Source organism: Cervus elaphus, chromosome 22, assembly GCF_910594005.1.
Source record: "Cervus elaphus chromosome 22, mCerEla1.1, whole genome shotgun sequence".
Taxonomy (NCBI): domain Eukaryota; kingdom Metazoa; phylum Chordata; class Mammalia; order Artiodactyla; family Cervidae; genus Cervus; species Cervus elaphus.
Window position 1 is genome coordinate 48,496,876 of NC_057836.1, and position 23,003 is coordinate 48,519,878.

At 46.2% G+C, this 23,003-nt stretch overlaps 1 protein-coding gene across 3 annotated transcripts in view; it reads right to left on the reverse strand.

Moving 5' to 3' along the window:
• The window catches only part of BTBD11 (BTB domain containing 11), a 316,336-nt gene that overhangs the window by 67,649 nt on the left and 225,684 nt on the right, over positions 1-23,003 (reverse strand). For all 3 annotated transcript variants that reach the window (XM_043881244.1, XM_043881243.1, XM_043881245.1), the window contains exon 4: positions 7,803-7,955. In XM_043881244.1, coding sequence (XP_043737179.1) covers positions 7,803-7,955 — 153 coding nt within the window. The remainder of the gene's footprint in view (positions 1-7,802; positions 7,956-23,003) is intronic.

The following is a 23,003-nucleotide window of genomic DNA, read 5'->3' on the forward strand; positions in this document are numbered from 1 at the left end:
CATTTTCAAAACTGAACCCGTTACTTCTGTGACATTGTCTGTGTCCTGTATTTTTTAATAGCATCCTTAGCTACACACTCCCCAGAAACCTGAGTCAAACTCTAATATAAAAGTTTTTGGAGGGGAAAGCGTTATCACATGCACAGGCTACCACACACAACAGTGGAGTAAATTTCCCTCCCATTTCTGGCTCCCCCATATGATGGGCTGAATTAGGTCTCCCCCCGCCTCCCCCAGAGATATGCTGAAATCCTAAGCATCCTACCGGACAACTATGAAGTGAAGGTAATTTTATTTAGAAATAGAGTCTTTGCAGATATAGTCAAGTTAGATGAGGTCATTGTTGTTGTTTAGTCACTAAAGTCATGTCCTTGTGACCCCATGGACTATAGCTCACCAGGCTCCTCTGTCCATGGGATTCTCCAGGCAAGAACACTGGAGTGGGTTGCCATTTCCTTCTCCAGGGGATCTTCCCGACCGACGGATCAAACCCCCATCTCTTGCATTGCAGGCGGATTCTTTACCGCTGAGCCACTGGCAAAGCCCCACATGAAGTCACTGGGGGTGGGCCCTGACCCAGCTTGACTGGTGTTTACAGGAAGGTGGAGGTTTAGACCAGAAACAGAGAGAAGACAGCCATGTGAAGAAGGAGGGCGAGACTGGAGTGATGCCGGCACAAGCCAAGGAACGCGGGGCTACTAGAAGCCTGAAGGGAACAGAAGGATCCCCTCCAGATACTGCGGAGGGAGCATGGCCCTGCTGACACCTTGATTTTGGACTCTAGCCTTCAGAACTGTGAGACAGTAAATGTCTGTTGTTTTAAGTCACCAAGTCTGTGGTGCTTTGTTTCAGCAGCCATAGAAAATAGATATACCCAGTTTTCTAACTCCCCTCCTTGGCTGGTTATTGGTTTCATGTATACTCTTCCAGAGACAATCTAAACATGGATATAGAAAATACTCAGTTATGTATTTCACACAAGGGTGATGATATCTCATACACTATTTTCTATGGTCCTTTTCACCTTATAACACATCAGGACTAATTTCAAAAATTGTAATAAGTATATGTAACAGAAAAACCGACAATTTTAATATTAAACAAAAATTTTTTTCATGCCACACAGTATGTGGGATCTTAGTTCCCCAACCAGTGATCGAACCTATACCCCTTGCACCAGAAATGCAGAGTCTTAACCACTGGACTGTCATGGAAGTCCCTATTTTTAACATTTTAAGTGTACAGTTCTGTGGCATTACGTAATTCACATTGTCATGCACTACCAACCACCTTCAGAACTCTTTCATCTTCCAAACTGGAACTTGGTACCCACACTAACCCCAGGCCCCTCTCTCCACAGCACACCAGGGCCATTTCTAACAATGCTCAGCCCCTCACCCCCTACATCTGTCCCCAGGTTTTATCTTCTCTAGCATCTTTCCCCATCTCTCCATGCCCACTGCTTCTGCATCAGTCCAGCTGCCAGCATCTCTCACCTGGATCCCTGTAAGAGTGTCCTCATTCCAGGCCCCTTCCTGCCTCAGCCCCTCTCTCTAAAACACAACACTGATGTCACTCCCCTCCTTAACCATCTGGTACGGCTCCTACCTCCCTCAAGATAGTGTCAAAATTCTTTGGTGGGGCATAAAAGACCCTCCCTGGGCTGAGTTTAGCCAAGATTTCTCTGTGGTGTCCAACGTCTGGTCCAGGGTCTGGCCCACAGGAGGTGCTCAGAGCACTGCTGGTTGAACCTGTGTTCTTAGTTTCAATTCCTTATGTTTCTTCCAACACCCACTCCCACCTTGGCCTTTGTATATGTGGTTCCCTCTGTGTGGACTTATTTTTCCTACTACCCTCTCCCTTCCTCTCATAGCTTTATCTTCTCTACTTAGTAAATCTGTTTATTCTCAGGATTCACAACAAACGGTACTTCTTGCATTTCAGGCTCTCAGACCTAGATCTTTACTGCCTTATAGTAGAGCATTTGCCAGATTTTCCCACAATTCCTTGACCTCTTTGCCCACCCACTCCCAGTCTAACTCACAGTAGGCCAGGCACACAGTGGGGCCTGGTTTGGGCCTGCTGAGTGCAGGGCGCCTTGCCAGCTCTGCTCCTGGACCTGCTCTGTGGCTCCTCCCTGACACCGATAGGGGAGGACAGTCGGGCCCCAAAGCGCCCCTCCTGGGAGCAGGCAGAGGGCGGCTTCCCATCTTGCAGGAGGCGCTAATGCAGTGACTTCAGGCAGGGGTGGCAGCAGCTCCCACAGGGTCATCTCTGGGCCCAGAGGGCGGCCTCATGTCTGCTGGAGGTGAAGGAACTGGCATCCCGTGCCTGCACTTTTAAGCCAACCCAGCTGAAGAGGCCGAGGAGTGGCAAGGACAATGGCACTCAAGAGGAGAGGAGAGGAGAGGATAGATGAGAGCAGTCCCCACTCTGAGAGGCTGGGGAGCCTTCCAGGGCCCCACAGAGGCACGTGCAGGGCCCAGGTGCTCGGCCTCTGCAGGTGATCTGAGGGAGAGAATGGGGAGACCCAGGTCTGAATTCAGGGGCCCACGTGAACTTGACCAAGGGAAACGGCTGGCATAGATGTGGCTCTAGATGTACCCCCTCCCACAACCTCCCCCCATCCCATTTTCTCCAGAAGTCCCTGGTCAGGAGCCTGAGGCCATCCTATCCTCTCCAAGGTCCTGAGGTGCTCCATCCCTCCCTCCTCAGGGCCTCTCTCCTCCACAGTCTACTTCACTTTCTTTGTATTCAGACTCTGTGAGATTATCTCGCAGATCTGTTTGCTATTGCTTATAGTAGGCATCTCCCCAGCAGCACTTAAGTCTCCTCAGAGCTCTGAAAAGACCTGGCTCCTTCAGGCTGGGGAAGGAGTGGGTGGAGAGCATCTTTCCTTCTGACACTAAGGGCTGGAATTCCCCTCAACCAGGTGATCCTCTTCTTAAAGGGCCACAGAAGCTTATGGGAACAAGGACCAGCAGCTCCAGCAGCACCAGGCCTGCTTCCTATGTGATGGGCAGCAGCTGGGTTTTCCCTGACTTGATGTCCCTGGATCCCACCCAGGTTCTGGCGGGCAATCAGCAGCCCATATGTGTTTGGTAAACGAAACCGAACTTCCAGCTGTCATTATAAGGCTGTGTAAGAGGCAACAGAATTTCAGTTCAGATGCCTCAGAGGCACAGTCTTGGTCTTAGAAGCTAGTTTGACCTAAACTAGACAAATAATAAAACCTATTAACATATTAACCTTGGGCAAACTCCAAGAGATGGTGAGGAACAGGGAGGCCTGGTGTGCTGCAGTTCATGGGGTAGCAAAGAGTCAGCCACGGCTTGGCGACCGAACAATGAACAACAAATTAACCTCAAAATGAGACCTAAGAAGTGTTAGGAGGGGCGGACCAATTTTACCAAGTGGTAAAATTTGTTAAATTCATATGTGACCTCTTAGTGAAGTTCCCCATCCCACGAAACAGTCGTCACCCCCATCTTTACAGGGGATGAACCTGGTCCTGTGAGATGGGCAGAGTGACCTGCCCAAGGTGACCCGTTAGAAAGCAGCAGATCCAGATGAGCGCATCTAGTGTGGGGCTTGGCCTCAGGAGCTTGAAAAATGTAACAGAAGAGCAAAGGAAAGAACACAATGCATGACCCTGGACAAGCTGCATAACCATGACTAGCCTTACCGTTCCTATCTGTAATGTCCTAGTCTGATACTCTTAGCATCTTACCGTCCCCAAACTTACCCCTTCTGGACAGCTCACAGGCTGGTTTGGAAGTAAGAAACACTTGCAAAAAGATTAGCCATTTCCTGGAGGGAGCTCATGGTTCCAACCTCCAACTGCTGTTGGTCAGTGTCATTTATCAGCTAAGAAAGGATTTGAGAACACCCTTTCCTACCATTATTTTAACACAGCCTCACTCTGGAGCAGAAGTGCCTCTTACAAATGTGGGGAAAACAGCAGCATTTACTGTTCGTGTTTCTGAAATGTTTCAAGACCAATTATTAACAGGAAAATGTGCAAAGCCTAATAAGAAAATGTACAAATGCTGCCAGGGGGTATTATTTATTTGTTCTTTCCTTTATTCTTACTTCCCTCCTCTCCATTTCCCAAACTACAGGAAAAAGAAAAGAAAGATGATCTGATACTTTAATTAAGGAAGAATAAATGGGTCACCCTTGTTGGTTTACAACCTGCAGCCGCATTAAATGGTGTTTCTTTGGTATAAACTCGATTGCCATGGTGAGGCTTTACTGTAGCAGAATAAAGACAAAAGGAGAGCTCCCACAGGACTGACCAAGGTCACTGTGAAAACTAATGTAGCACTAGCGTCAGACCTGGGAATCCTTGACTCTGCTTGCTCTGTCCCGGCTGGTGTCCAGGCTGCCTCCCACCAGGAAACTTTGGCTGGCTGGTAGGTAATTATATGTTCTAATAGTCACTGACACTTCAGCTGCCAACACCATGTCCCAAGTTCCCGAGTCAGTTAGAATACCAAACTACCAACACTGTTTCTAAGACTGATTACTTATAGTAGTATATTAAGCTCCAAATGATTCAGAACTAGGAGCCTGCCTAGCAGCTTCGAAGATGAACATCTGGGACAGCAGAGAGACAAGTCAACTTGCAAAGTCCTTCATCTTACACCTCATCTGCCTTACAGTAGCTGTGTGATTTTGGACAAGTCCCATAACTGCAATTAGCCTCAGTGTTCCTATCTGTAAAATGGGACAATAAAGTCTGCCTTGTGGAATTTGGGATGGCACACAGTGAAGACTTAGTGCAAGGCAGGTGTCTAGTACCTATTGTTGGCTATCTAAATGAACAAAACTTCTTTGATCCCATCCCTTGAAAACTGGAGACAATAATTCCTACTTCACATCACACTAAATGTGATTGGAAAATATATGTATAGATATATCTATATGTTGCCCAGACTGAAAAATACTCAAAAACAACAACAACAACTGGCTGATCATATCATGGATTGAATTTAGTCTAGTTGATGGAACTTATCTTACATTTATTATTTAGGAAAAATTTTAACTAAATACTATATTTTAGTTTTCTTTTTGAAAATGATTTCCAAACGTGAGGAAAATATAGCTGGAACAACCAATTAGCATATTTCCTAGACACAAATCATCATCCTGTGCACAAATGAGTCAAGAACTGAAAGGTAAATGCCTGAAAATAGCTTACAGATGCAGGTGAACTGGCTTCCTTTGTTTCCCTGCTCACTGTGTGCATCATGGCCTGGCAGGTGATCACACTCACATCCCGAATGGCAGGGCTGATGCGTCAAACTGGACAAACCCTGAAATTGAAATCCTTGGTGCAACTGTCAGAACACCTGGTCATTAGACCGTGCAGTAAAAGCTCTGTGCTGGGGGAGGGGCCTACAGATGACAGTGGTCCTTGGAGTTCATGTTCAGCCTATGGACTTAGGAAAGGAAAAGAAGCATCTGGAAGAAGGTGATCAGCATCCCCCAAGCGAGCTGACTCCAGATCCAGGGCAGGGGCCAGAAAAATTGGTTCTATCTCTGGGCGTCTGGGTTCGATGTTCGACTTCTAACTCTGTCACTTAACATCTGTGTGATGTTAGAAGAGGTACCTAATCTTGTTGGGCCTTGATATCTTTCTCTGCAAAACACAGAAGCACTATTTTCCCAGTTCAGTTAACAAGAGTGTTTGTTTTGAGGTTCACATGAGAAAATCTTAAGATAAAGCAATACCTAGATATGAACCTCCGTTATTACTACAGCGATAGTAGAAACTTATAATGCTCACTAAAAATGACCATATCATGAGTACTTACTTCCTTTTAGGCATTGTCAGTGTGGTCCTTTATGTTTGCGATCCTGCTTTGTGCTTGCACCAATATCTGAAGGGGGGTGCTATTATTATGTCCACGTTATAGGTGGGGAAATGAAGGTCCAGGAAGGTTAACTAGCTTGCGCAAGGTTGCGCAGCTAATTAGCCATGTTGGTGGAATGCGGACTCAGGCAGCCGGACTCAGGAGCCCAGGTGCCTACCCTTTAGGCTGTGAGGTTTCCTGAGAGCATGACAGACAAGAAGTACTTTGTCAGCAAGAGTTAAGGAAGTATTCTACTTTCCCCGCCACCCAGCGGCCTCAGGTTTGCTTCAAGGAGGAGAGCTGGAGTCTCAAGGTCATCCCAGCCCAGAGCTGGGGACTGTGAGCAGGCGCAGCTGGAGTGAGCCTGCAGGTAGGGTGCCACACCCATGAAACAGGAGGCAGGAGAGTCTCAGGGGCACAGGATGGGCTTCGGAGCAAGAGTCACAAGGACCGCATACCTGACATCTACACCTATAAGCTGTCCCACCAACAACTTCCCAGTCTGTAAAATGGGAAGTTTACACTAGCCTCAGGAGGCTGCTTCAGGGATCACAGTAATGAATGCAAATCTCCTATTGCAATTAATATGCACCACACAGAGGGTGCTCAGTAAATGGCTGCTCCCGTGTGTCTCTCTCCGAGACCTATTGTTATTCTAGGTGACAAAGTGTAAGGGATGGTGGCATTGACAGATTCTGTCTAGACAGAAACCTCCTGAGGAGAGTACAAATCAGGGGTTAGAACTATGGGGTCTGGAGGTATGGGCTGCCTGAATTCACATTCTGGCTCCACCACTTGCAAATCTTCTGACCTTATGCATGTTACTTAATCTATCTGTGCCTCAGTCTCCTTGTCTGTAAAGTGGGCATCATAATAATACCCATTTCATTCAATATTAATTAGTCTGTGTAAAGCAGTTATGACAGTGCTCACTTTGTGGTAAGCTTTCAATAAATGCTTGCTGACTTCCATCAGGGCCCTCCATGTCCCTGGGTGGTGGGGCATCTAAGAGCCTTCAGTGGGCTATGCTTTTTTCTGCAAACCCGCCCCTTGAGGACTTCCAATCAGATCCTGGAAGGGTGGAAATCTCTGAAGCCTGGCCACGTGGCAGGCTACACTCACCTGGTGGGCAATGGGGATTTGAAAATTGTGTCCATGACACCCAGACAACAGACCTGGGAGTCGGGAAAGCACACACACTCATGCACACACACCTATGTCTGAGTTTCTGTATTGTCTGCATTTACAGCCAGGTTTTGACTCAACTGAGTGAGTGGTTTCCTTTCTTTCACTTTGGATAAAAGTGAGTCCCCCACCCCCCACCCCGCATGGGGTCCCATGAATAATTCCCACCTTGATGCAGGAGAGACCTGGATGCAGGGGTGAGAGATGGAGGGAGAGCCAGTTCATTCCATACAAGTGAAAAAGCACAGGAGCGCTCAGACCCAACCAGAAATTCTACTCTGCACGGTTCAGTTAGAAAACTACAGGGAGACAATAATTTACTTCTAGTAGAGAGAGGGAGAGAGGGAAGAAGAGGGCGGGAGGGGGAGAGGGAGGGAGAGGAGGGGGAAGGAAGAGGCGGAGAGAAGAGGGGCAGGATGAGAGGGAGAGGGAACGGAATAGAAAGAATATGCCTAGAATCAAGATCAAGGCACACGGATATCCTGTAATCGAAGAATCAGGAGCATTCCCACATAGCCTTCAGTCCCTGCAACTCGAGGGACCTGCTTATTGTCAAGCCTGCGTCTCTCCTTTAAACCCGAGGAGCCTCGATCTTCCTGACAGCAAGGCTGCCCGCGCACACCGCCCAGGGCGCAAACCAGCCCGGAGCCCCCGCGCGTTGCGGCCGCGCTCCCTGCACCGGGGACGCGGGCTGGGTGTGCGAGGAAGGGTGCCCTCACAGAGCCCCGCCGCCCCGGGATCTCCCGCCCGCCGCCCTACCTGAGCTGGCGCGGCTCGCAGTCCACGCCGGGCAGCAGCAGCCGGGCGGCCTGGCGGACGTCGTCGCTGTCCATGGAGAAGCTGCGGCGGTGGCCGGCGTGCGCCACGGCCACCCGGATCCACTCCATCAGCGGCGGCAGCACGAGGAAGGGCCTGCGGCGGGGGAGGGACCGAGACGCGTTAGCGCGGCAGTAGCAGGGGCTGCCCGCTCAGCCCCACCCCTGCTCACCGCCGACTTCCCCACCGCCTCCCGATCACCCGCCTCCCCCTTTTCCCTGGAGACCCTGTCTCTCAATTCAAAGTGAGAGAACCTTTGGAGACATCCGGACCGCACCGGTGACCTCGGGGCAGGCTCTCTGGAGTCTTTGGGCCTCAGTTTCCTCATCTGTAAATGGGGGATAATGTGGCTGAAAGGATACGACGTGACTCTTCTGTGAGTGTAATCTCCCTCGGCGATCAAAGGAACATTAAGGAGATGAGTCACTTAAAGCACCAAGCAGAGGGTCAGGTGCTCAGTAGAGAATCCAATCCACTCCTAGGGTTATCAGGACTTGGGGCTCCCCACGGTGAGCCCAATCTTAAAGTGCCCTCCAACACTCCCTTCCCACCGCTAGCTGCTTCTTGTCATCCTTCCCAAGTTCTCCCAGGCCTCAGCTCTGCTCAGGCACCAGACTGCCGGCAGACTTCAGCATCTGGGAAGAAGCAGTCTTCTGGGAGAACCTGGAGGGGCAGCCCAGAGCTGCAAGCGACGTGCGGGGGGGAGGAGGGGGCGGTGCTCTGGGGCCTTAGCCACACCCCCAAGCTGCGGGAAGTCTCGGCTCCCCAGTAGCTAAAGGGGTCACAGTAGGGGTCCAACTGCAACTGAGATCTTGCTTCTGGCTGAACTTTCTAGGTGTAATACATTTGTGCCATCTTCCTGTTCCTGAAAGTGATTATTATAAACTCAATCTTCGTATTAGGACTGAGGACAGGGAGCTTTTGGAAAATCCTGATACCCGAGTCCTATCCCAGGATTCTAATTTAATTTGTGTAGGATGAGGCTGGACATTCATAGTTTTTCAAACCTCCCCCAGGTGAACATAGCGCGCCTCAGAAGTCTCTGGAGAGTTTCTTAAAATGCAGATTGCTGGGTTCCACCCTCAGAGTGTCCAATTCAGAAGATCAGGGCAGGTGGCCAAGAATTTGCATTTCTAATGAGTTCTGGGTCTATGCTGAGGCTGATGCTACTAGAGGTGCCTGCGTGCTCAGTCTTGTCCGACTCTCTGAGACCCTAGGGGCTGTAGCTCGCCAGGCTCCTCTGTCCATGGAATTTCCCAGGCAAGAATACTGGAGTGGGTTGCCATTGCTCACTTCTGGGGATCTTCCTCACCCGGGACAGAACTCCCATTTCCTATGTCTCCTGCATTGGTAGACGGATTCTTTACCACCTTGCCATCTGGGAAGCCCTAGAGGGGCACACTCAAAGAGCTTCTGCTCTAAAGTATGGTATAGGGCCTGGGGGTCACCTGGTTTTGTGTGTGTACGTGTAAATGCAGATTTCCTGGCCTTATCTCCAATGATGCTGATTGCACAGGGCTCATGAATATAATTTTCATAAGCAGCCCCTATGATATTGATTTAGGTAGACCAGGGGCCACACTTTGAGAAATGCACGGTGCAGATCAAAAAGGTTTCCTATTCATTCATTATGGCTACAACTGGGTTGAGGCACGTGGGGCACGTGGGTGTAAAATTTAGGAAGGCCAGATCATGTCAACATGTTCCAGCAGCTTTCTTGCCTCACCCTAGCCCTGGAGCTGCTGTTCAATCCAGTGTGGCTGCCATAGGTGGGAGAAGAAAGTGGTAAGTAAAGGGTTTATTTACCCAAGTCAGCAGCCCCCTCACTGTATGCAGGTGTCTCCCCATTCTGGTGGCAGGTTCCAGTTTTTCTAGAATGCTTTCTGTTTATCCAATGTTAAGACTTAACAGTTACATTCATCTCAGTTCATCCCATTCATGATCTCAGCTAAATGCTTAGGACAACCTACAAGCTAGTTATGATTATGCCTATTTTCTAGATCAGGAGAATAAAGTGTACTGAGGTTAAGTAACATGCCCTGGCTCACAAGGTTGGCAAATGTGAGAGCTGGGAATCAGACCCAAGACATTTGACTTCACAGCCCATGTGCAGTAACCCCATGTGGTACTTGTCCAACTTCCCAGCATGCACCTGTTACCCCAAGGGGGCCCATCTGGTCATGGACCTTCAATGGCAGGTCGTTTCATTCCTTCTCACTCAGCCCCATTCTCTAAGGTTTCCAATCCTTTGAAAACCCACACCTTACTTAACCTTCCAACCACTATTCAAACCCCACCTCTCCCTAAACATTTCTCCTGGGACTCCTCCCGACACGGACCCTTCCCGCGGTGGCCGCCACCCCAGCGGCCTGACCTAGCAGCCTTGCAAATGCCGCCCGAGAAGGTGAACTCCATGAGACAGGGGCCTGGGACTGCTGGATTCACCGACCCAGCCCATCCCCAGTCCCAGGACGGTGCCTGGCAGGCTGTGAGCACCTAATAAATAATGTGCTCATGAAACAGACTAAGATTTATCAATTCCTCACTGGGCGAAACAGATGAAATCGAGTCTCTGAACCTGTGGACCTGTGGGGCAGGTTCCCAGGGAGTTTCTGCCTGGATCAGCCTGCTGCTGAGGCTGTCGTCCTCATTCTCCCATTCTCTCCATCACCTAAACCGAATCAGGCACTCAATAAACACACACTGACTTGAAATTGAATTGGATTCTACAGTCTCAGGTGAGCAGAACTTATTTTTGTCACCATGACTCCATCACCGCTGAAACCAAACCAGGATGCCCTTCTGTGCTGTTTTCTCAGGGGCGGCACCCCAACTCCTGGCCTGCCTCTCCTTTGCTTGGTCCCAGTCCCTCAAGCACAGCCCACAACTCCCAACCCCTCGGGGTCCTCTGTAACACTGCCCTTCAGCAGCTGTCTTTCATGTTAGATGCTGAGGCCTGGGGCACACAGTCAACTCCCGAAGAATACAGAAGAGGAGAAAAAGACGCTCTACTGCCTTCGAAATAACACTCTTACCAAGACAGGTGGCGAGCATTCAAATAAGAAACCTTGAACCCCAGATTCCACCGCCTCTGGAATTTTCTATGGACTTGTTCTCCCCTTTCAACATTGCCTTCTTTTCGTCACTCTGACCTCAATAGTTTATAAGCTCATGAATTCTTTGCCAGCAACTCATTTAAAAATCTTCTTATCTTGTCTACTCAGAGGGAAAGAAAAATAGTATTATTTGTGAAGTTTCTTTTGGAGGAGGTTGGAGATGGGAAAGAATGCTAGGGTCTTCAGTTAAGGAGAGGGTGGAGAATGCTAAGAGGGAAAAAGACTGCATTCTCCTGATACATTTTTTAAGAGAACACTTTGTTGGTGAAGTGTGTAGTGACTAAAACCTAGAGGAGGCCCAAGGAACTCATGGTTTAGTGAAGCAGATTCAGCCTAAGAATCAAGGCCCAGTGTGGGAGGTGGGTAGGGAGGGGGCTGGTAGATGGATGGGTAGGGTGTGGGGGGTGGGAGGGTAGCAAGGAGTGTGTGAAAATTGCCAAGGCTCTGATTTCACCCCCAGAGTTTTGGTTCAGTAGGTCTTGGGTGGGGCCTGGGCATCTGCATTTTAAATAAAATCCCCTGGGAATTCAGGAGCAACCCAGATCTAATAACCTCTGACTACGTGGCCTGAGGTGAACAGAGGGGTGGGGGAACACAATCAATTCAAATAGGGCAGTGCCATTAAAATTGTCATTATGGCCTTAAAATATTGAAAACTGAGTTACCTACCATATGATCCAGTGATCCCACTCCTGGGCATAAATAATGACAAAATGCCAATTCAAAAAGATACATACATCCCAGTGTTCATAGCAGCCCTACTTAACAACAGTTAAGAAACGAAAGCAACCTAAATATCTGTTGATAGATAAATAGATAAAGAAGATGGTGATGGAATATTACTAAGCCATGAAAAATAATGAAATATTGTCATTTGCTGCAACATAGATAGACCTAGAGATTATCATACTAAGTCAGATAGAGGAAGACAAATATTAAAATGCCCTTCTTTATATGTGGAACTTAAAAAATTATACAAATGAACTTGTTTACAAAACAGAAATAGATTCACAGTCGTAGAAAACAAAGTAATGGCTACCAAAGGGGAAAGGCAGAGAGGGATAAATTAGGGGTTTAGGATTAAAATGGTCTTCCCAGGTGACGCTAGTGGTAAAGAGCCTGCCTGCCAATGCAGGAGACATAAGAGATGGGAGTTTGATGCCTGGGTCACAAAGAGTCCCTGGAAGAGGGCATGGCACCCACTCCAGGATTCTTGCCTGGAGAATCCTGTGAACAGAGGAGCCTGGCAGGCTACAATTACACCCTACTATATACAAAACAGATAGCCAACAAGGTCCTACTGTATGGCACAGGGAACTACACACAATATGTTGTTGTAGACTGTAGTGTGCCTGGAACTGGCACAACACTGTAAATCAACTACATTTCAATAAAAATAAAAAAGTAAACCCTAAAAATCCTTTAGGGCACACCCATATTGCAGGTATGCTTCCAGGGGCTGGAGACAGAGTGGAGAGCAAGACATATCTATGTTCTCATAGAGCTAACAGTCTAACAGGAAGACAGACATATTTCAGAACCCCGTAAACAAACCAAGTAACAAAGCAATTGCAAACCGTGATTGGTGCCAGGTTGCTGGGATAGAGAATAAACAGGTTGAGGTGGGGTGGTGGGAAGCCCTCTCTGAAGAGGAGTCAAAACCTCAAATATGTGAAGGAACTGACCCTATGCGAATGTGTAGAGAGATGGGTATTTTAGAGAGAAGTAACAGACTGTGCAAAGGCCCCGAGGCAGAAAAGACTGTTACAGCTCAACCAAGGGGCCTTCACGTGAATCATGTCCTATTTGGTCCTCCAGGACAGATGCGGTGGCCAGGACACATGTGAGGCAGAATCACTGTGGATAATGGCCCTCAAAGATATCAGGTCATATTCCCACAAACCTGTGAATACTGACAGCACAAGGAAGTCTGAAGATGTGGTCCAGTTAGGGAACTTGAGAAGATTAGCCTGGATATCCGGGTAGGTCCTAAATACAATCTCACGGGTCCTTAGAAGAGGGAAATAGGGAGACTCAGTACAGGTGATACTGAAGCAAGATGCTCTGCGGTTGGGTTGAGATGAAAGGAACCACGAGCCAAGGAATGCAAGGAATGCAGCTTTAGAAGCCGGAAAAGGTGAGGAAATGGAGTCTTCCCTCAGAGACTCCAGAAGATAGCAGACCTGCTGACAATTTGGTTTTGGCCAGTGAAATTGATTTTGGACTACTGACCTCTAGAACTGTGAGAATGAGTGTGTATTGTTTTAACTCACCAGGTTTGTGGTAATTTGTCCCAGCAGTCCCAGGAGACTAAAACAGGGTATTGACAGGGTAACTGCAGGTGAGTTTGGAGACCAGAGGGTGGAGAATGTGAATCAAATATTAAAGCTGGGAGTGAGGGCGTCCAGAGGGCTCTGGAATCATCTCAGAGGTCTGAACCGCCTTGTTCCTGAGGTCAGAGCAGTTCTTGTTGATATGGGCTGAATTATATCAGCCCCAAATTCATGCATCAAAGCCCTACATGCCAGAACCTCAAAATGTAATGGTATTAAAATAAGGCCATTGGGGTGGGCCATAATTCAGTGTGACTTATGTGTCCTTATGAGATGAGGAGACTGGGACACGTGGGAAGACACAAAAGGGCACCCATGTGAAAGATGCAGTGAGAGGGCAGTTGTCTATAAGCCAAGGAGGGAGGTCTTGGAAAAAACCACACCTGCTGACCAGTCTTCAGCACTGTAAAAAGATAAATTTCTTTTGTTCAAGCCACCCAGTTTGGGTTAATTTGTTATAGAAGCCCCAGCAGATGAAAATGCCTGTGGTTTGACTTAAATTTTGTTCAGCCCTTGAGATTTTAGTCTGCGGTGGAGGAACTTCCATTGGAAGCTGATTCTTTAAAGAGCTGCTGGTTTCATTAATTTCCTAATGACAACAGAAGATGAGTTCAAAGCCATTTGGAGGCTGTACCATGCAGAGGTCAGAAGTTTGAGCTTTGGAGACAGGCTGAGTGAGAGCTGGATTCCAGCTCCACCCTCAAACTGAGTGACCTTGAACAAAGTATAGTTGTCCCTTGGTATCCAAGGGGAATTTGTTTCAGGAACCTCATTGGTACCAAAATTCTCAAATCCTTTATATAAAATGGCATAGAACAGTGGGTACCACAGGCTCTGCATCCGTAGGTTCAACCAACTGTGGATGTGGGCCTTACAAATATGGAGGACTCACTGTATTCCAATGGTCATGCCTTGGTCCTCTCACTGGGAAAGTGGGGATAATAACAATACCTACTTCAAAGGATGTGGTTGGTTTAATAATGTCGCCCCGCTGAATGTCCACAACCTAATCCCCAGAACCTGCCAAGGTTATTTGATAAAACAGAGCCTGCACATGAGATTAAATTAAGGATTTTAAGCAGGGAAGACAAGCCTCAACTACCCAGGTGGGCCCAAAATGAAATCACAAGGGAACTTAGAAGAGGGAAGTGAGACAGTCAAAGGTGAGACTTCCCTGGTGGTTCAGTGGCTAAGACTCTGCGCTCCCAATGCAGGGGGCTTGGGAATGGTCCCTGGTCAGAGAACCAGATCTCACATGTCACAACCAAGAGTTTGAATGCCGAAGCTAAAAGATCCCTCGTGCTGCAACTAATACCTGGAACAGTCTGAAAAAAAAAAAAAAAGGTCAAAGGAGGGAGTAGATGTGACGACAGAAGCAAAAAGTTGGACTAATACAGGAAAGGGACCAGGAGTTAAGGAACACAGATGGCCTCCAGATGCTGGAAAAAGCAAGGAAACAGATTTTCCCCTGGAGACTCCAGAAGGAGGCAGCCCTGATGACATTTTAAATTTAGTGAAACTGATTTTGTATTTGTGACCCCTAGACTGTAAGATAATCAATCTGTGTTGTTTTGAACCTCCATGTTTATACTAGTCTTTTTTTTTTTTTTTAAAACAGCCACGGGAAACTAGTGGCACAGAGGGTTATTGTAAGGACTGCATGGGATGATGTGCATGTGGCCCGGCGCCTGGTACCAAGAAAGTGCTCACAAGCAGTAGCTGTCATCATCGTCATCATCATCAGCATTGTTTTTAGCATCACTCAGCCTTCTCCCTGCTGGATGGAGGAAAAGGCCTTGGTACATAGAGCGATGTTCCCGTCTTTTTTCAAATTGAAGCAAATCTCTGCAGTTGCTATGCCTTTCTTTATAAATCGTGTGGCTCTGACTTTTCATATTTGTTATTTGTTGAGTCTTTCTTAGGCTGGAGAAGAATTTAGATGTTTTGACTGTGGTTTGGGAGGCTCATAATTTCAGGGACACAGGGAATGAAGGACAAGCAGCAGAACTGATACTAGACAATATCCAGGACTGGTTTCTATAGCAATATTCACTGTAATCTCACTGAAGTGGTGAGACCAAAGCTAGGAAGATGATGGCAAAGGTCAGAGGTGGCCATGGCTGGTTACTATAGTGACAGCCCTACTATGCAAAGTACGGTGGGCTTGCCCAAGGGAGTGGTTTCTGCAGACAGCCTAGAGAGGGAGGAGCCAAGGGTGTGGGCTACAGCAGAGCTTCTTGAATATTAATGTGCATATGAATATCTAGGATCTTTTTAAAATGAAGATTCTGATTCAGTAGGTCTGGGGTAGGGCCCAAGATTCTGCATATCTACCAAACTCTCTGGCAATGATTCAGCCACCAATCCATGGACCACACTTAAATAACCAGGCCCTAGGGAGTATTATGACTCAAGCCAGAAATCAGAAATGGTGAATTGTGTTATCATGTTTAAGGGGGAGAAGGTGAAGCCAGGAGGGTGAGCGCCGTAAGAGGGGTGAGAGGCTCAGGAGACAACAAAACAGAAGGAGCTTGTTTGTACCTGGATCTCCCGACTAAAGCTGGGGGAGGGTGGTGTGTGTGCTCTATTGGATTGGCTAAACCTGGGTCACAAATCTGCCCCAGGCTGTGGGGGAGGTTGGGAGAGCAAGTTTCAACTTTTATCAGGGGAGGTGGGTTCTGCCTCCCACCAGGATTCTCCTCCAGTTTCCCAACAATCTTACAAAATATCATCTTCAGTCTTGGGGAGTTTGCTCTGAACCAAGCACCCATCTTATTGTCTGATAGGTATTTTATATTCATGATTGTATTTAGCATCATCTTGAGAATGTAAATACTCACAAAATATACTTGGCGATGGTTATATCTAAATAGACACTATCTCCAAAGATACCTAAATAGATATTTCTCCAAAGAAGACAACACAGATGGCCAAAAAATCACGTGAAAATATGCTCAACATCACTGATTATCAGGGAAATTCAAATCAAAACTACAGTGAAGAATCAACTCAGTGGTCAGAACGGCCATCATCAAAAAAATCTACCAACAGTAAATGCTACAGAGTGTGTGGAGAAAAGCAGACCTTCCTACACTGTTCCTGAGAATGTAAACTGGTAGAGCCACTATGGGGAGAAGGAAATGGCAACCCACTCTAGTGTTCTTGCCTGGAGAATCCCAGGGATGGGGGAGCCTGGTGGGCTGCGGTCTATGGGGTCACACAGAGTCGGACACGACTGAGCAACTTAGCAGCAACTTAGCATAGTCACTATGGAGAATAGTATGGAGGTTCCTAAAAATCTAAAAGTGGAACTACTATATGATCTGGCAGTCTCACTCCTGGGCATACACTTGGAGAAAACCATAAATCAAAAAGATACCCTAGTGTTCATTATACACACACACACACACAATGGAATATTACTATATATATTATATGGAAAGTTATATATTTCATTATATATACATAATGGAATATTACTCAGCCATAAAAAGAATGACATAATGCCTTTTACAGCAACATGGATGGACCTAGAGATTATCATACTGAAGTCAGATAGAGAAAGACAAATATCATATGATACTGTTTACCTGTGAAATCTAAAACAATGAAATAAATGCACTTATTTACAAAACAGGAATAGACTCACAGACATAGAAAACAAACTTATGTTTACCAAAGGGGAAATGTCGGGAGTAGGAATAAATCAGGAGCAGGGATTAGCATACGTACTGCTATATATAGAACATGTAACTAACAAGGACCTACTGTACCGCACAGGGCACTCTACTCAATATTCGGATAACCTATATGAGAAAAGAATCTGACAAAGAATGAAAATATGTATATGTATAATTGAATCTCTTCACTAAAATTAACACAACATTGTAAATCAACTGTATTCTAATAAAACTTAAAAATATATATATACTTTGTGGTGGTTAATTTTATGTGTCAACTTGGCTGGGTCACAGCTACCCAGATATATGGTCAAACACATATTACCCAGATATGTAGTCTGGATGTTGCTGGATATTGAAAGTATTTTTTAGATGAGATTAACAATTAAATCTGTGGACTTTGAGTAAAGCAATTTATCTTCCACAAGATAAAAGACATTTGTTATTTAGAAGAAAAGCTATGACAAACCTAGACAGTGTATTAAAAAACAGAGATACCACTTTGACCTCAAAGGTCCTTATTGTCAAAGCTATGGTGTTTTTAGTGGTCCTGAACAGATGTGAGAGTTGGACCATAAAGAAGGCTGAGCACCAAAGAACTGTTGCTTTCAAACTGTTGTGCTAGAGAAGACTCTTGAGAGTCCCTTGGACTGCAAGGAGATCAAAGCAGTCAATCCTAAAGGAAATCAACCCTCGAATCTTCATTGGAAATACTGATGCTAGAGCTGAAGCTCCAATCCTTTGGCCACTTGATGTGAAGAGCCGACTCATTGGAAAAGACCCTGATGCTGGGAAAGACTGAGGGCAAGAAAAGAAGGGGTCCACAGAAGATGAGATGTTTGGATGGCATCATCAACTCAATGAACATGAGTCTGAACAAACTCTGGGGGACAGCGAAGGACAGGGAAGCCTGGTGCGCTGCAGTCCATGGGGTCGCAAAAGGCCGGACACAGCTTAGCGACTGAACAGCAATAACAACCACAAGATGGGTAGGCCTCATCAATCAGTTGGAGGCCTGAAGAAAAAGAAAGACTGATCTCTGCTGAAGAATAGGGACTCTGCCAGCTCACTGCCTTCAGATCTGAGCTGCAGCCTTGACTCTTCCCTGAGTGGATCATACACATTTCCTACTGGTTCTGTTTCTCTGGAAAACTCTGCCTCATACACAGCTGCAGTGGGTGCCACGGGACTTAATTGTCTGCAGAGAGGTAGCCTCCTCTGTCTACATGCATCCCGCCCCCTTCAGCCTCATGCACAACTGGCAGAGGCAGGAAGGAAGCTGAGGGCTGGATCACAGAGGACCACGTCCTAGCATCCCAAGTGTGTGGCCACACCTCTTGGGAAATGAGACAAAGGAATCACGGGTAGGGTAAGGCCAACGCTTTTACGGAAGAGCAAGCCATTCAGTACTAAAGCACAAGTCCTTTGCTATGTGAAAGTCCACGCCACCAATGGGTAATTATACAAATGCCCTGAAATGGGGCAAGTGCCAAGGGGCACTGGTGAGGAGGTGATGTCTGCTAATAATGCCAGCAGGTACATGTGAGTGGTGACCCAGCCTTCTTTGTCTTTCCTGTCACACATTCTGAAGAAGGTGATTTAGAGGGCTGGGGGGTCATGAATACAGTTCTGAGGTTCAAGCAGGTTCAGACAGAGCAAAAATGGTACACAAATTATAATAATCTCCTCAACTCCCTGCTGCCGACAAACAGCTGCACCTCCCCTAGTCTTCATCTTCCCTCCCACCCTGGAGAGGAAGGACTCCTCCACCCCTCCCCACCCCCCACTTCCCTGGGCACGTGACTCCATCGCTTCTCTCCCCACAGTCCCACAGCTCAGCCTCCACCTCCTTTCTGGACTTTCTCATCAGCATTTAAGTGCTCAACATGTCTCTCACAATTTGAACCGGAGAGGAGTAGAAATGCTGGCGAGTGCAAAATTCACAGTTCTCCTGAATTTCAATCTAGGTCCTCGGTCTAGTTTTCCGTCTTTGGCAGAGGGAGCTCCAAATCATCTGGGAACCGAATGAGATGCATATTCCTGTGTTTCCTGTGGCTGCTGCAACAAACCATCACAAACTTGGTGGCTTGAAAGAACAGAAATTAAGGGCCCATTTTACGCTAAGTGTGGTTCTGAGCATGAAAGGGAGCAGAGAGGTTATATAATTTGCCTAAGGGCACACAGTTACAAGCGGCAGTACAGGCAGACAGACCCGGAGTTGAGGCTAGTAACTCTGCGTTCTGTCATTTGCAGGCAGAGGCTACAGTGCACACAGGCTGGAGCTGACAAGGACGGGAGTGGTGGAGTGAGGTGGACGGTAGGAGGCAGCCCTGGAGAGAGGCAAGGGACGAACCACCCAGGGCCTTGTAACTTCTGGACTAAAACTGTAAACTCCTAATACTTGAATTGCAGTTGAAAAACACAAAATCAGAGAAACATTTGAAAAGAAATATAAAAAATGGGTTGGCAAAAATATTCACTCTGAGAACGCAAAACAATAGGTTCACCATAACTGTTTAGAAAGAGAGCGGGGAGTTTTTTATATTCTGGCTGAGATTGCTGGCTCTCACTTTATATGTATCTTCTTTTTGCTTTATAATAAGACCCCCAGTCTTCACGTGGGCTCATGACCACCTAGGTTACATTTTTCAGCCTCCCTTTCAGCTAGGAGACTGGTTCTTACAAAGATATAAGCAGAGGTTTCTTGTGATACTTTTAGGAAAGTTCCTAAATAGAAGAGGCCCAACTTTTTCTGGTCTTTTTCCATTCTGCTGGCAAGAATGTAGACAGAATGGCTGGTGTTCAAGCAGCCAAACTGAACTATGAGGTAAAAGCCACATGGCACAGTGCAATGATAGAAGGATGATTGGTTAAGTGGCCACACCTGCCCTAGATTCTTAATTCCAGACTTGGTTTATATGAGAAATAAACATCTATCTTGATTAAACACCTGCTATTTGAGTTTTCTGTCACTGACAGCCAAATCTAATTCTAAGTGACACTCATATCAGTTCCCATAACATGTACATTAAATCTCTGCTTTTCCTTTATTTTTGTCACCATGGATTTGAGTTTCTTTCTGCTTAGCAAAAAAAAATAAACATTTTTTTAATAGTTATCTTCTAAAGACTATGAATTTGTAACCTTGAGATGGGATTAACATTTGTTCCTAGAAACTACATTTACTAAAGTATTTGTTACAGTGAATTGTTTATTCATTTAAAAGTGTAAACTATGTCATAGGAAGTTGATTTTGTTCATCAGCCTCAGGAAATTTTACTGACAGTGGCTTTGAGCTCGTCATAATTAACCCACAAAAATCAGAATACAGATACTCTTGGAGACAGAAACGTATCTCAAAGACTTCATCCTTGCAAAAGTTCTCTTGTAAGGAATTTTAGCTATTTTCCCTCAACATTATTGAGTTAGAGTTGACGCATACCAGAGTGTAAGTGTGGGGTGTACAGGATGACACTTTGATGCACATATGTTATGATCACCATGGTAGGGTTAGTTAACACCTCCCTCACCTCACATAATTATCATTCTGTCTTTGTGGTGAGAACTTTTAAAATCTACTCACTTAGCAACTTTTAAGTGCATAATAAAATATTATTAACTACAGTCACCATGCGGTATATTATTAGATCCTCAGAATTTATTCCTCTTATGACTGCAGCTTCGGGTCCTTTGGCCAACATCTCCCCAACTCCCCTACCTCTTGCCACTGGCAGCCACCTCTCTACTCTCTGCTTCTCTGAGTCCAGGTTTTCCAGATTCCACTTATAAGTGAGATCATACAGTATTCGTCTTTGTCTGACTTATTTCACTTAGCATAATGTCCTCAAGGCCCATCCACGCTGTCACTTATGTCAGGATTTTCTTTTTATTTTCTCTTGGCTGAATAACACTCCATTAACAGATCACTTTTTAACACACCACGTAGAATCTTTCTTTTAATACAACAAAAGAGGAGCTAAAGGCGAGGCCGGGCATAGTCTGGAGGTTCCCCTGTGTCCTTGCCACTGGGCTGCAGCTTTGAGAAAGTGATATTCCAGCTCTCTTGTAATAAACCCCTTGAACTCACATTACCCTGCACTTGGCAGTCTGACAGGATGGATTAAATTCATACTCCAGCCCTGATCAATCAAAACCCTACCCATCAAATCACAGACTGAAGACAGCTGATTCCCCAGGCCTCCACAGAATGACTCATGCCTTGAGTTAGGAACATGCTTTAGAGCAGGCTCTGCCACTAACTGACCACGTGACTTGTATGTCCTTGGGGTTTTGCGGGCCTCGCGTGCACTCACAGTAAAGGGACCAGAGAACTAGAGTAACAGCATAATATTTTGAAATAAATAAATCAATAACATACTGCCACAAGGAAGCTGGGGGGGAAAGAGCCATGAAGGCAGCTTCCAACAGAACTTTTTGCTATGATGGAAGTGCTCTGAATCTGTGCTGTCCAACACAATGGCCACAAGCTTCTGTGGCTACTGGACACTTGAAATATGGCTAGTGCGACTGAGTAGCTAAATTCTCATTTTATTCAATTTTAATTGATTTAACTTTGGGTGGTTTAGTCAGTAAGTCGTGTCCAACTCTTGCGACCCTATGGACTTTTAGCCTGCCAGGCTTATCTGTTCATGGAATTTTCCAGGCAAGAATACTGGAGTGGGTTGCCATTTCCTTCTCCAGGGGATCTTCCCAACCCAGGGATTAAACTCAGGTCTCCTGCACTGCAGGTGGATTCTTTACCAACTGAACCACCACCTGCTAGTCACAAGTGGTTAGCGCCCACCTTACTGGATGGTGCAGTTCTAAGGAATATCCTTCAGTTCAGTATAATTCCAGACAAGAATCCTGGTGAATGGGGAAGTGGGAAAAGGGCTACAGCAGATATTAAGCAACCTAATTTTGGACTCAGTTTTTCTTCCTATTATCAAGGTCTACATCATTATAATCATTATTAGGATTTTAATAGCATCGACTGGAGTGCTTACAATGGGCCAGACTCTGTGCAAAAAGCTTAAATGTATATTATTTCATTGGATTACAGAAACAACCTTGGAAGGTAATTATGATTATCATCCCTATTTACAGACGAGCAAACTGAGGCTTTGCAAGACTCAGTAACCTATAGGATACCACAAGTATTGGCGCAGAGCTGGGATTTGATCCCACATCTGCCAGAATCCAAAGTCCTCCTACTTGGCTATTCTTATATGGCTCCTCCAAAGACCAGTGTGGCATTGACTCAGTCACTGAACATTGAGGCATTTCGATTCATCTATGGAGGAGGAGACTGGGCCATGTGCAGTCTAAGATCTACTCACGTAGGAAAGGGTGATTTCTATACTCTACCCCACCCTGTACCAAGGGGGCCACGTTTATATAATGAACGCTATTGTTTACAGATGGGACCGTGTGTCTCCAAAAGTACCTAACTGCTCTGAGCACAGATCAATAATTTCCCTCAGTGGAACCCTGGACTTGGTTACAGATTGTTTTTAAGAGATTCTCCGTATTGTTGGGCTTCCCTTGTGGCTCAGCTGGTAAAGAATCTGCCCACAAAGCAGGAGACCTGGGTTCATTCCCTGGGTTCGATTCCCTGAAGAATGGAAAGGTTACCCACTCCAGTATTCTAGGCTGGAGTGAAATACATGAAATTCTCATGGATTGTATAGTCCATGGGGTCACAAAGCATCGGACATGACTGAGCGACTTTCACTAAACACTTCCGGTGATTCAGATCACCAGGAGGACCTGAGTATCAGCCCTGGACTGAACTTACTAAAGTCAGATAAGATTCTTTTAAATTAGATGATGAGAGCTTTATAGTCCATGTTTCTCTTTTTGCCTTGGAGGCCAGGAAACTCAAAGCTAAATTTTGTTCTCAATTTTAATAATAAACCTTGGGAGAGATTTTTCTGGTACGGTGGTCTTTCTTAGTATTAATGACATGAGATTTCGGGGTGTTTTTGGTACTGTTATCGTTGTTTTGTGGTTCTG